Source organism: Diceros bicornis, chromosome 3 (assembly GCF_020826845.1).
Source record: "Diceros bicornis minor isolate mBicDic1 chromosome 3, mDicBic1.mat.cur, whole genome shotgun sequence".
NCBI lineage: Eukaryota > Metazoa > Chordata > Mammalia > Perissodactyla > Rhinocerotidae > Diceros > Diceros bicornis.
In genome coordinates this window covers 87,426,727-87,439,981 of record NC_080742.1, presented here as the reverse complement: position 1 = coordinate 87,439,981, position 13,255 = coordinate 87,426,727, and the positions used below count along the sequence as shown (strand labels likewise).

The 13,255-nt window shown below is 47.0% G+C and overlaps 1 protein-coding gene across 3 annotated transcripts in view; it reads left to right on the top strand.

Moving 5' to 3' along the window:
• Window positions 1-12,021: 12,021 nt before the first annotated feature.
• HIPK2 (homeodomain interacting protein kinase 2) overlaps window positions 12,022-13,255 on the top strand; it is a 177,707-nt gene continuing 176,473 nt past the window's right edge. For all 3 annotated transcript variants that reach the window (XM_058531220.1, XM_058531200.1, XM_058531210.1), the window contains exon 1: window positions 12,022-12,291. In XM_058531220.1, coding sequence (XP_058387203.1) covers window positions 12,273-12,291 — 19 coding nt within the window. In that variant the 5' untranslated portion in view covers window positions 12,022-12,272. The remainder of the gene's footprint in view (window positions 12,292-13,255) is intronic.

The window sequence follows — 13,255 nt, the reverse complement described above, 5'->3', positions numbered from 1 at the left end:
ATTTTATACCTAAGACACGTCATTGAGTAAGCCTAAGATCTCGATGCAGCAGTCTGGGGTAGAATGATTGCCACTTGGTCACAGGTATGTGGGATAGAGGGGACTTCTCGTGGAGAGATATGTATGCTTTGTGGTGAGGAGGAAATAATGGAACATATACACAAGATGACTTTGGCATTTCATCCATGGGCCTAACTAACCATATTGCTCAGATTACAAAGCAGAGTTAGGGCTCAGCAAGGCTTCTGGAGAAATTGACCTAGAACTACATGTACAGACCTAATAATACTCTAGAAAAAAATACACTTACAGGATACAATGATTTGAGATCATAGTAAAAAGACTGTCAAATCCTAGCCACTAGGTCAGACATTTCACTAATAAAGAGATTAAACATACTAAAAGTATAGGCATTTTCTAAAATTTCTCAAATTATACAAAACAGACAAAAAGGTGAATATGTATGTCTTGTGGGGTGTTAAACCAGGTCAGAATGACACACCATCATGCCAAGGACCGTCATTGAGCAAACAGGTGGGTGTCACATGTACAGAACTGGAGAGAGGGGTTATATCTTCTTTTGATAATTTATAAGATAGGTACTTACCCAGACTCAAAATCTAATAACTTTTGTTTTCCAATCCTTCCTTTCCATTTTTCCCTCTCTACCAACTTAGACTCTTGCTCAGGAATATCCAGTGCTTCTCTATTGCTTACAGAAACAGAGTCAAATACCTCTGCTTGGCACCAAGGCCCCCCCCCAATCCAGGCTCATCTAACTGTCTAAGCATATTTTGTATTCATTATTGCCTAACATCTGTCCCCTGTTGGGGCAGGGCAGTGTCCATTCAGTGCCCCACGTTCATTCCTTCATTCCCAGCCCTAAGCCTTTCCTCCTCGCCTCTCTTCCTTCCACACATCCAACCCTTTGGTGCTGTGGGCGGAGCTCAGCATTCTAAGATCTTGGCGTATGTCTGGCTCCTGGGTCCCGAGGGCACGGCGGCTTCATGGGTGCAGGTGCACAGGACTGTGTGCTGGGTTTGATGCTCTGCTGTCACTGTCTTGAAACTCTTTAATAATTTCTGAACAATGGGCCCCACATTTTCATTTTGCACGGTGCTCCACAAATCATGTCACCATGCCTGCATGTGGGAGCTATTCGTGTGGAAAGCTCCAACACATGGCCTTGTGTTTTTATTTAATTAAAATAAAGACAAAGCTTTAACGTACCTAGAGCACTTTACGAGTACAAAGCAGTTGTACATGGACCACTTCATCTAAACCACCCAGCAAACCTGTGAAGTGAGGATGCTGAATTCCAGCAGCTGCTGTGAGTCTTTAGGCATTTCTGAATAGATTAAAGCATTTTCTGGTTTCTCTTTTAATTTTTTGTTCATATGTTCCAGCTCCTCTTGCTCTGTAATGCTTATGACAATAAAATTTCAGAGTAGCCTAAATGGTCACCATATTGATGTAGCTAAACTTCCTCCTGTATTAGTTTCCTTGAGCTACTATAGTGAAGTACCACAAACTAGGTGGCTTAAACACCAGATATTTATTGTCTCACTGTTCTGAAGGCTAGAAGTCTGAAATCAAGGTGTCTACAGGGCCATGCTCCCTCTGAAACCTATAGAGGAATCCTTCCTTGCCTCTCCCTAGCTTCTGGTGGTTTTCTGGCGATCTTTGGCATTCCTTGGCTTGTAGATGCATCACTCCAGTTCTCTTTACATGGCATTCTCCCTGTGTCTCTGTCTTCACATGCTGTCTTCTTCTAATGACACCAGTTATATTGGATTACCCTACTCCAGTATGACTTCATCTTAATTTAACTAGTTATATCTGCAATGGTCCAATTTCCAAATAAGGTCATTTTCTGAGGTACTAGGGGTTAGGACTTCAACATATCTTTTTTGGGAGGAGGGGACACAATGTAACGCATAATACTTCCCCCCCAACTCCCACCCTCCCCCCCCGACACACACACATTATTAGTCATTAAGTCCTTTAGGTTCCACCTCTGAAATGTCTCTCGAAACTAGTCGTTTCTCCTAACTGTTGCCATCACCATAGCCCAGGTCTCCTTCACCCTTTGCCTCCTAATCTTGTGGCCCTCTCGTCTATTCCCCCTGTGCAGCCAATAAGGGTTTTTAAAACCTCTTGTTGATCTTGCCACTCCCTAACTTCCCATTATCTCTAGAAAAATCCCAACTCTTTGATGAGGTTCATCAGGCCTTGCATGACTTGGCCCTGCTTACCCTCTGACCTCCCTCCATTTGACCTTCTCCATCACTCTTTCTCTTGCCAGTCTCCTACTCATAGCTTATGCTCTAGGCAGACTGGATTTCCCCCAGTTAAGGGCCATGATCTCTTGTTCTCCCTTCCCTCCTCATCCTTCAGGGTTTGGCTTACACATCACTTCCTTCAGGATGTCCTCCACCCCTTGTGCTCCTGTGTCTGGGCAAAATTAGCACTAAGGGAGCATCCACAACCCTCTCTTCGCCACTGCCTACCAAAGAGAACCCTGAAATCACCAGCCCTGAAGTTTCTGCCCTGCCACCTTCCTTCAGCCCCAAAAGGAAGAGGAGAGTTTGAGTCAGTCCACACAATGGAATCCTGGGGTGACTGGGAGAAGGAAATAAAGTCCGGGGTGGAGTAAAGGGAGGCTTAATAATTCTTGTCATGAACTATGAACTTGAATTCCCCTTGTGTTGTTCCAGAAATGCCAAAAAAAAAAAAAGGAATTTATTTGAAATTACTTGGAGCTAATGGACTGTCCTTGAATTTGGTGCTAAGACCAAATTTCATGGCGCTCAGGATTTCAAGAGTTACTCGCTTATGGCACTTCTCCTTTGTCCATCAGAGTGTTTGTCACAGCACGTCATTGTGCGTTTACTTGTCTCTCTCCCCACTAGACCGCAAGTACCTAGCACCGCTCCAGGCACATAGTAAGCCCTCTAGTGATTGACTAATGAATGACTAAAGGATGTAAAAGAAACTAAGTCACGGAGATGTTAAGAAATGTGCCCATGGTCAGACAGCAAGTGCAATGTAGAGGCAGATGTTGAACTTGGGTTGGCCTAACTCCAAGGGCCATGTCCTTAGCCACTGCCCAGTGGGTGATGAGCTCTGGAGTCCCAGGTCTGGATCTGTCTTGTCACAATGGTATTCTTGTAAATACTTGTTGAATGAGAGAGAAATGAAAAGAGGATAATAAAAGAGAAAGGAAAGAAGAGAGAGATTGTAAAGGTAAAAGACAAAGGATAGAAAACAGAGAAGGAAGAGGGGAGAAAGGCAAATAAGAGAAAAGGCCAGAGAACTCCTTGCTTCCCTGCCTAGACTCTGATGCTGATGCGTTCTGGGCATATTCATGCCTGCAGTATTTATGGAGCCTCCAGTAAGTGCCAGGCATGTTCTAGACACTTGGGACACGTCAGTGAACAAATAGACACAGACTCCTGACTTTGTGGAACTTATATTTTAATAAGGAGAATTACACATTAAATATAAACTTAAAAAAATAAGTAAATAATATACGATGTTAGAAGATGATAAATACTATGCAAAAATAGCAGAATAGAATAAAGGCAGAGATGCCTATCCTGGAGTCCCCTATCCACAGGGGTATGGATAGAATTCAGGAGATCTGTGAACCTGGATGGGGAAAAAAGTGACTTCTTTCTTTTCATTAACCTTAAACCTTCAGATCTGACTGTAGGCAACCAACAACCCAAGTAATTGCAGGACCTGTGATTTTGTTACCAGTGGAAGTCACAGATATTTTTATATTGTATTGACAGTTGTTACAGGTTCTTGAACTATTGTTTATACTCATCACTACTTTGTAACTGTGGGACCTGCAGTTAGATCTTGTTATTTAACGTATCAATAAAGAAACATGTATTTGGTAACTGTATCTCAATATAATTCGTTTCTTTTTTAACTTATGTATTTTTTTACTGTATTTAAAAACATTATTCTGAGAAGGGTTTCCCAGGCTCTACCAGACTGCCACAGGAGTTCACAGAACAAAAAAGGTTACGAACGCTGGGTAAGGGAAAATGGGGTGCAGTGGAGGACAGTGGGGATGGGGACCAGGTTGCAAGGGTGAGCAGGGTCTGTCTCACACCTAATGCCTGTTGAACCCATTTCTAGCACATGGTCTTCTTGGCCATCCCCAGTTATGGCCCTGGCTTTGCCCAAAGCTCAGACTCAGGCATCCAGTGGTGCCATCTTGTTATTCACCAGCCCATTTCACTGATGAAAGAACTCTGACCCCTCCCTGCCACTCAACACCTTCCCCTCTCAGTGGCTGTTTCACACAGGATTTACCATTCAGAAGTTTGGAATCAATGAAGTAATGTCGAAAGAACACAAGGGAATTCAAGAGTTTTTTTTCAAAATCTTACTTTTTGTTGTTGTTTGGCTTTCTATTTAAACATCCAACTCAACCAGACAAACTAGCTCAAATCAGCCAGGCAGTATATGTCTCCTAAAGAAAAGATAAGCAAATCAGCAGTTTCTGAATGTTGATTAAGTGTATCACCTAGGGCAAATGGAATGTGAGCTGAAGATTCTGCCGTATTTTAAAAGAAATTCTGTAAAAATTCAAATTCATCTCACACGTACAGTGAAGATCCTCAGAATTCTATGACAAAAGATCCTTTGTTTTTTAAAAATTACACTTTGAGGCTGTTGAATATTTTTAAAAGATCTACACATGGACTATGATAAAACACTATCTGGAAATCACAAAATTAAATTCTTCCTTATATTAATTAAGATGCTGTTAGCTGCAAGTAATGGGACTCCCAGCTAAAGGTGGCTTAATAAAGACCTCAATCCTCTCACTTAACAAGAAGCCTGGAAGTCAGTGGTTCCAAGGTTAGCTCATCTCCAAGATGTCAGGACTCTGGGCTGGCACCTCTAACCCTAGAGGAAACCACAGAGCCTCTTAAATGATTGGGTCTCCCCCTTCCAAGTTCTATCCTTTAGCCTCTTAGCTCCTCACACCAGTGACTGTTCCGTACAAGTGGCTGTTGAACTTCTCTCTTATAACTGTATCCCCTAGGGAGTAAATTTAAAATGCAGTTTCCCAGGCACCACTCCCAGAGATTCCTGAGTCAGTGGGCTTGGGGTTCTGCCTGAGCAATCTACATCTTTAGAAAACCCCTGTGGGGTCTTGATGCAGGTGACCCAACGACCATACTTTGAGAAATGCCACCATGTAACCTCTCCCAGTGTGATCTCCTCACTCCTATGGATTAGCCACCCATTATGTACTGAGGACTCAGCCAAATTTCTATCTCCCATTAAAAACTCTTGGCTGAGCTCCAGCCCCCTACACCAGTTGGCAATTGAGCATCCCTAGCTGAATATCTCATAGGAACCTTAAACCCAACAGGTTCAAAGTTGAACTCATTTTCTCGTCACAACTGGTGAGTTTGGAATAAAGCACAAATTCCTTGACTTGGCATACAAAACTTTGCCTCTGTCTCCAGCCTTATCCCCGACCACTGCCTGGGCCTTGCTCTTTGTGTTTAGCAGTATTCTGACCTCTTACAGATCCTGGACACACACACTGTTCTACTAGGTGTCCTCCTGCCAGAATTCACGCTGCCGGGCACAGATGTGCCATCTCCTCCCACTCTCACCCTATAAACCTGCTCCTTGCCATTTGTCCTTCTGCACAAGCCTTTGACCCTGTGCATCCTTTTAGTGCTGCCCTCATCATGTATTGTGCTCTTCACCCGGCGGTTTTGAACCTGAGCTCTTTGAAAGCCGGGGCTGTGGCTTATTCCCTTTAATACTCCCAGCTCCTGCTATAGAATCTAACACATAGTAAGCAATCATTGAACATTTGATGAATTAAATTTCTTAGTGAAAGAGAGAGAAGGAATAACCAGAAAAGTTAAAGGGAAATTTAAAAAGTACATTGTTATGAAAAGTCCAGGGAGGTATTGATTCAAGAAGGATGAAGGGATTAACAATGTCTAACTAATGTTTGTTTAGAGATCAAGCAGGGGAGGGGATGAAAAAGGGTGCTGGATTTGGCATCAATGCAGTCGCTGCAGCATCAGAGCAAAGAGTCAGTCCTAACAGCCCTCTGCCATTATGGTCACCCTTCCTCCAGGGTTTGCCACATAGGGGCAAGCTCTTTCATGCCAGTGGGAGGAAACTTTACCATATGAACTTTTACACAGCACAGAAATGCACAGGCCCACTGATTAATCACTGAGCTAGGCTTAACTTGGCTTAACAGGACCCTCAGGCTTTTAAAAAAGCTCTCAGTGTCTACCCTTCTTTCTACATCCACTCTCAAGCTGGAGACTTCACTCTGTGCCGTTCTGCCTACTTTGTCCAGGTTCAGCCTGGACTGCATGTCAGGCAAACCAAGCTATTACCCATCTCCTCTCATCACAGAAATTTTTCTGCAGGGATGGATTGCTTCTCTGAACTGCTTCTCATGTACAGATCTGTCCTAATGTGCCATTCCTGCAACCTCCAACAAAATCACCCTACCTTCTGGGCATCTGCCTCACAGCCTCTTTTACATCCATAGACTGATTGCATTTTTTTGCCCTAACTCCTTTCTGCTGAATGCCATTGCGGTCTCTCTTTGCCTCTCCTATATCCCTGTTCAGGTGTCTGATCATTTTTCTTCTAGGAGGAGAAGCAGATAATGAATGATGTTTCCCTATTCCTCTGGTTTTGCCAGTGTAATTTCTCCAAGACTGCCATTCCCACAGTCAGATTCCCTTCACCCTGCCAAGCCCGCTCTACCCTTTGTCCTTAAAGCCACAGCTCCTATGGTTCCTAATTTGAATGCAATATCTACTCTTTCTTCCTCTGTGAATGTAACGCCCTGTCCCTGAAGCTTTTGTTTAAGGAGTCCTGTAATTATTAAACATCAGTCTATTAAAAAATATATCATTTATGATGATAAAAGTTTTAAAGCAGAAATATGAAATAATTTCTTAAGAATAAAACAAATGTGGATCTGTATTATGACTTGTTAAAACAGAATCATAAAAAAGAGGAAAGGAGAGGAGAAGAAATAATGTGTGGAAGAGATAGAAAGATACAGAGAAAGAGAAAATGAGACATTGTCAAAAAGAGAGAGGAAAACACACACACAGCGAGAGACCAAAAGAGAAGCATGATCTCGAAAGACACATCCTCCAAAGGCAAAACCACAGGCTCTGACACAGAAATAAGGACCAGGCAGGAAAACGGGAGCAACTCACAGCAAGTTTGCATAAGATACAACCTGCACTGACATTGTACTACGAACACCCTGAGAGTAATAGCAAGACATGCACCTGAATATATACTCCCCAAAGAGAAACATCTCCATCTTGTGGCCTTGAAGGCATTGTGATGTTGTGCATTTTCACAACTATAGGCATAAATGAAGAAAAGACCCTTTGTCACTTGTCCTGTAAGCAAAATGAACTTGAAATGAGGTCAAAACTCCCCCGTGTTTACTCTACTAACCCCTGAGAAAGATCTTACTTGGGCCATTTTGTAGAAAGGCAAATTAAGAGGAGGTACCTGGCATAGATGGTGACTAATTCCTTTCCAGCTCTCTTGCCTTTGTGATGTTTCTCATAGAACAGCAAAGTTAAATGGTCTTTTGGCAACCTAGAATTCCAGGTAGTGCACAGAATCGGATTTATTACATGAGCTAACACTTGTAAACCTCTTAGAACACCATCTAAGTGCTAATGTGTTTCTTAAATAAATAAAATACAATGCATACTAATCTAGGCAAATGTGAGAGCTGCTGGACCCATCTCATTGTCTCACCCGGTGACCAGTCGCGCGTCTCTACCTGGAACACTCACTCTCTAGCGCCCTCTTTTGGCAACTCCCTAATTCTCCTCACCCCCACCTCCACCTATCGCAACACTACACATTCTTTTCAGGCTGAATTTAAGAACCCTACATTTTGCTCATAACTAGTCTCCAAAGTCACTAATGTAACTCTTGTTGCTAAATCCAATGGCTGCCTCCCGCTCGTGTTTATGTGACCTCTCATTGGCACGCAGCACTGCTAATCACACCTCCTTTTGCAGTGGTGTTTGCCCTGGGACGTCCAGGTACAGTCCATCCTGGTTGTCCTCCTCCTTCCCTGCCCTCTCCTCCACAAGAAGTCCTTTTTCCTCTTCCTGTACTTCAAATGCTGGTGCTCCTCGGGGCTCTGTCTCAGATGCTCTCCCTTCCTGCTCTCACGCTCTCCTTTGATGGCATTCCACAGTTAGGCTTATATCCTGCTCTTACTTGACTGCAGTCACTGGAGGGAATGGAGACAAATAGGTGTACTCAATCTACCAATTCATGAAGAGAAAACTAAATTCACTTAAATAACATTTTTCCATCTATATGATGCCAAGTGTGCTAGCTCAACTGAAGGTTTCTTACTGAAGCTGGGCATCACATAGATATCACTTCAGTCATGGTGGTCTGAAGGGGCAGGGGGTCTTATCTCTTTGGCTCCATCTTGTCCTCCTGTCATGGGACTCCATTTCCATGCCTGAGACGGTTTTTTCCCAAGAGAAGGAGACCACCCTCAGGGTGTTTTCAGTTCACACTAGTGATCTTTCTTCATTTTAATTCACATTCTGTGGGGGTATATTAGTGTGCTAGGGCTGACTAATAATAAAGTACCACAGACCATGTGGCTTTAACAACCAACATTTATTTCCTCACAATTCTGGAGGCTAGAAGTCTGAGATCAAGGCATCGGCAGGGTTGGTTTCTCCTGAGGCCTCTCTCCTTGGCTTGCAGGTGGCCACCTTCTCCCTTTGTCTTTAAATTGTCTTCCGTCTGTGTGTCTCTGTGTCCTAATCTCTTCTTATAAGGACACCAGTTATATTGGATTGGGGCCCACCCAAATGACCTCATTTTAACCTAATTACCGCTTTAAAGACCCTACCTCCAAACACAGTCACATTCTGAGGTGCTGGGGGTTAGGACTTCAACATATGAATTTGGGGAGGACAGAGCAGTATTCCAGGGAGTGAGACTGCCAAGAATCACTCAGACAGCACGTGAGTTGGAGTTAGAGGCTGTTCCTAAGCACTAGTCAGTGGAAGCCAGAGCCGGGACATCCAAACATGTCATGGACCCTGCCCTAGGACGCTACCAACCCAGTTGTGGGGACAGGGCAGCTATATAGAAGAGGAGAGTCAGCCATCTCCGGCGGGGTGTGCCATGGGACAACAGAGTGTGTGTGACAGGCAGGAACTGTTCTGTAAGCCTAGAGGAAGAGGAGACAAAAATCAGTTGGATTGGTCACAGGGAGGTTTTGCTAATAATAATAACCACCTTTTATTGAATCTCTACTATCTGCCAGCACCCTGTACAAACTCTATCTCTAATGTAATCCCACCTAGGGGCTGTGGTGAGGACTATACAAAATATCTGACATCAAGTTCTTAGTGTCATGCTTGGCACAAGTGAGCACGCAATAAATGGCAGCTGTCATTCATTCAACAAATATTGGTGCAGTACCTGCCAGGCGCCAGGCACGTGCTCATTGCCGGGAATACAATGTCAAGCAAGATCACATGGTTTCTGCCCTTGTGGAGCTGCAGTTTAGGGATGCTCTGTCCAGTATGGTAGCCACCAGCCACATGTGGCTATTAAAATTAATTAAAATGAAAGATTCAGTTCCTCAGTCACATTAGCCACAGTTCATGTGCTCTACAGCCACAAACGGCTACATTTCCATCATTGCAGAAAGTTCTATTGGGCAGCACTGGAAAGGGGTAGAGAGACAATAGGCGATTATATACCAATAAGGTAAAGGTCATGATAGAGACTTGTAGGTGCAAGGGAAGAACATTACTATTTTTATTACTATTTTTTTAATAATCGAGATGCAGAAACTGAAGCTCAGAGAGGTGAAGCAATTTGACCAAGTTCACACAGCTACTAAGCGGAAGAGCTGGGATCTGAACCCACGTCTGTCTTACTCTCATGCTACCTCAGGCTATTTTGTGGAGGAAATGAGCCAGGCACAGGTGGAATCTGGTTAAAGCGAGAAGATGGAGAAGGCAGTCTTGGTGGGAAAGGGGAAGCTTGGGCAAAGACACAAAGGCACAGATGGGCAAGGCTGGCAGAGGACCACGAGTAGACCAGTCTGGCTGGAGAGGCAGTGACTTGCTGAACTCATGGGCTTGGAAAGGTAAGTCAGGGCCTGCCTGCCTTGATTAAGAGCCAAGGAGCTAGGAAACTCAGCCCTACATGCAGACGTTGAGTCCTTGAAGGATGTTGGCAGGAGCCTGGCATGGTCAGAACTGTGTGTTATGAAGTTGGCAGTGCTTAGGATGAACCGGGCAGAGCCCAGTGAAGGATGGTAGGGGGGATGGAAAGGAAGGAATGAATGAATGGTGTGAAGCAAAGAACACCAGAGTGGTAGCCAAGAGACATTACCCTAAAAGTTAATACTGTGTGGCATTGAGCAATATACCTCACATCTCTGGGCCTCAGTTTTTCAATTCTAAGCAGGGCTGGCCCCGACGATCTCTGAGGCCCCTTTGAGCAACAGCAAGCTAGGATTCTGCAAATGTGAATGACATTAGGCTCAGAGAAGCAGTAGGAAGTGTAGCATTGAATATGGGGGCAAGGAAGATGGCAGAGGCCAAGGTCATCCTGAGATGAAGAGGAAATGATGAGCCACTTACAAAACTATTAAGTGCATGAAAGGGACAAAACTATTAAGTGCATGAAAGGGCTTGTCTTTTTCTTGGGGAGGGGAAGGGTCATGGGGTATGGAGGTTGGGAAGGAGAAGAGGTAGTGAGAAAATAATGGGTTTGTTTTTAAGAAAGTTGTACAGTGTTATAAATCATTATTTTACACCCCGAAAGTATAGATTTTAAACTTTTTTTGACGTATGACCCACAGTAGGAAATACAACTTACATCATGGTCCAGGACAGTTGTCCAGTATATAGAACTGAAACAAAAGTTTATGAAACGATAGTCACCCTTATGAAGGGCAATTGATCCTAATATTTTCTTTTTTTTTAAAAAAAAAGCTAGTTGCCATCCACTGTATTTATTTTATGACCAATTAATGTGTCACGACCCACAGTTTTAAAAACACTAAGAGGAGACTCAAGTCTTCTTAAGTTGGAGGCGATGGCAGGGCATCCTATCAAGAACCCAGGAGGGAGCAGAAGCGAATCTGGAGAGGCTCCAGGCTAGGGAGAGTTTGGAGAATGTTTTAATTGAAGCCCTGATCAGAGAGAGTGATGGGGACAGCAGAGGCCTGGGACCGAGACGGTGAGACAGTAGGTAACGGAGGGGGAGGCTCTCAGGACCTTAGACGTGAGGGCAGCGTGGAAACCCGATTCCCGCAGGAACCCGGCGACCACCGGGTGCTGCATTTCTTAAGCGCGCACGGAATGGGTTCTGCATCCCTGGCCTCAAATGGACTTCACGCCTCACTGCGAGGACGGCGTGCGCCCACTCCTTCCTTCCTTCCTTCATTCATTCCACCCCGATCTCGGGGAGCGCCAGCCAGGTGCGGGATGGGCGAGACACCACTAGCCGGTGCTCCCTCTCTAGTCGGTTCCCCGCCCCGGCACGCGCGCACACACAAAGTTCTGGCTGCTCCCTCTGCGGCCCGGCTCTCCTTTGCCAATCGGAATCGAACTGCGCGCACACCTTGCGCTCCGAGCCTCCCTCGCTGCCTTCCATCCCCCCGCCCCGGCCGCCGCTCCTGCCCTCCGCTCGGCCTTCCCCGCCTCGCATCCGTGCCATCGGCGCTCGATTGCGCGCGGACTCCGCTCCCCGCCGCCCGCGCCCCGCCCGCGCCCGGCCCGCCGCCCGCGCCCCGCCCCGCCCCGCCCCCCCTCCGCCCGCCCCTCCTCCGCCGCCCGTGCAACTTTTGCCGAAGCCCCCACGCACAGCCATGCTGAGCTGAGCCCCGGCCGGGGACTGGCCGCGCGCTGCCCGCCCCGGCTCAGCCCCACCGCGGACCCGCTCGGGGGCCGCGGCCGCCCGGCCCCTCGGCCTCGGCCGCTGCGCCCGCCCGGCCGCCCCGGAGCCCCCGCGCAGGGCCCGGGCCGCGGCGGCGGCGGGGCGCCCGGCCCCCTCCCCCGCGCCGGCCGAGCGAGGCGGTGATGCGGGCGCTGGCGGCCCGGGCTGCGCCGAGAGCGGAGACACAGGCTCAAGATGGCAGATGCCGACTGAGGCTGGGGGGGCCGAGACCGCGCGCCGCGTTCCCTTCTCCGTTGCCATGAATCGCGGACACCCCGGCCCCGATGGCCCCCGTGTACGAAGGTAAGGGCGCCGGCCCGCCGCCCCCGCGCCCCGGCCGCCCGGCCCCGCAGCTTTGTTCTGCCCGCGGCCCCTCGCCGGCACCCCCGGCCCGCAGCCCCGGCGCCCCACCCCCGGGCTCTCCCCGGCTCCGACCCCTCCCCGCCGCCCCCTCCCCTGCCCAGAAACGACCAGGATCCGGAATTTCACGGGATCTTATTTCCAGGGTGGAGAAGGGGGGCGGGGGGTGCGAGGGTGGGCTACTGCCCGAAGAAAAGAGATTGGGAGGGGGCGCCTGGGAAGAGACAGATCCATGACTGTGCTTTTTATTTATTTGCAATAAATAAAGGTGATGCGGTTGGCTTTGATCCTGCACCCCCCTCCAAAAAAATTAGGATTATCTCCTTTGCACTCTGGCTTCACAGCTCCCCTTTCCGTTGCCTTCCTCTCCCACCCCACACTCCTTTATTCTTGGCGAGCCTCTGGTTTGGGGGGGCTGTCGAATCGGAACGTCTCGGGCTAGGTGATGAGAGAGGGCAGAGAGGAAAAGTGCATTTCAGACCCAGCCAGAACAATGAAATAGGCTACGATCTCCCCGCATTAGCGTGTGTAAGGGAAGATGTAGTTTAGGTTTTCAAGTCGGGGAGGCGGCCAAGACGTTTTTCTCCGTCGGTCTGGGCAAACCTGCCGTGTGCACCTTCACCTGGCGTGGGGTCATTCTTCTGATGTGACTGTCTCTAGGAAGAAAGGAGAGAACGGAAGACGGGAGCCCCGCATTCGCCTCACTCTCCCTTCTCTCTTTCGTTTCTCTTCAGTCAGTTCTGTCAGCTTCCAGCCAGAAATCAACCCAGAATCAACTAAGTTTTTACACTTCGGTGTGTTTTTGTGTGCTTGTAGTAGGAGGAATTTTAAACCAAAGTGTGCCTGATATTCCAGTCATTTCAATCGTGAAAATGTTTTTCTCATGAAATCATTGAAATAGCAGCTT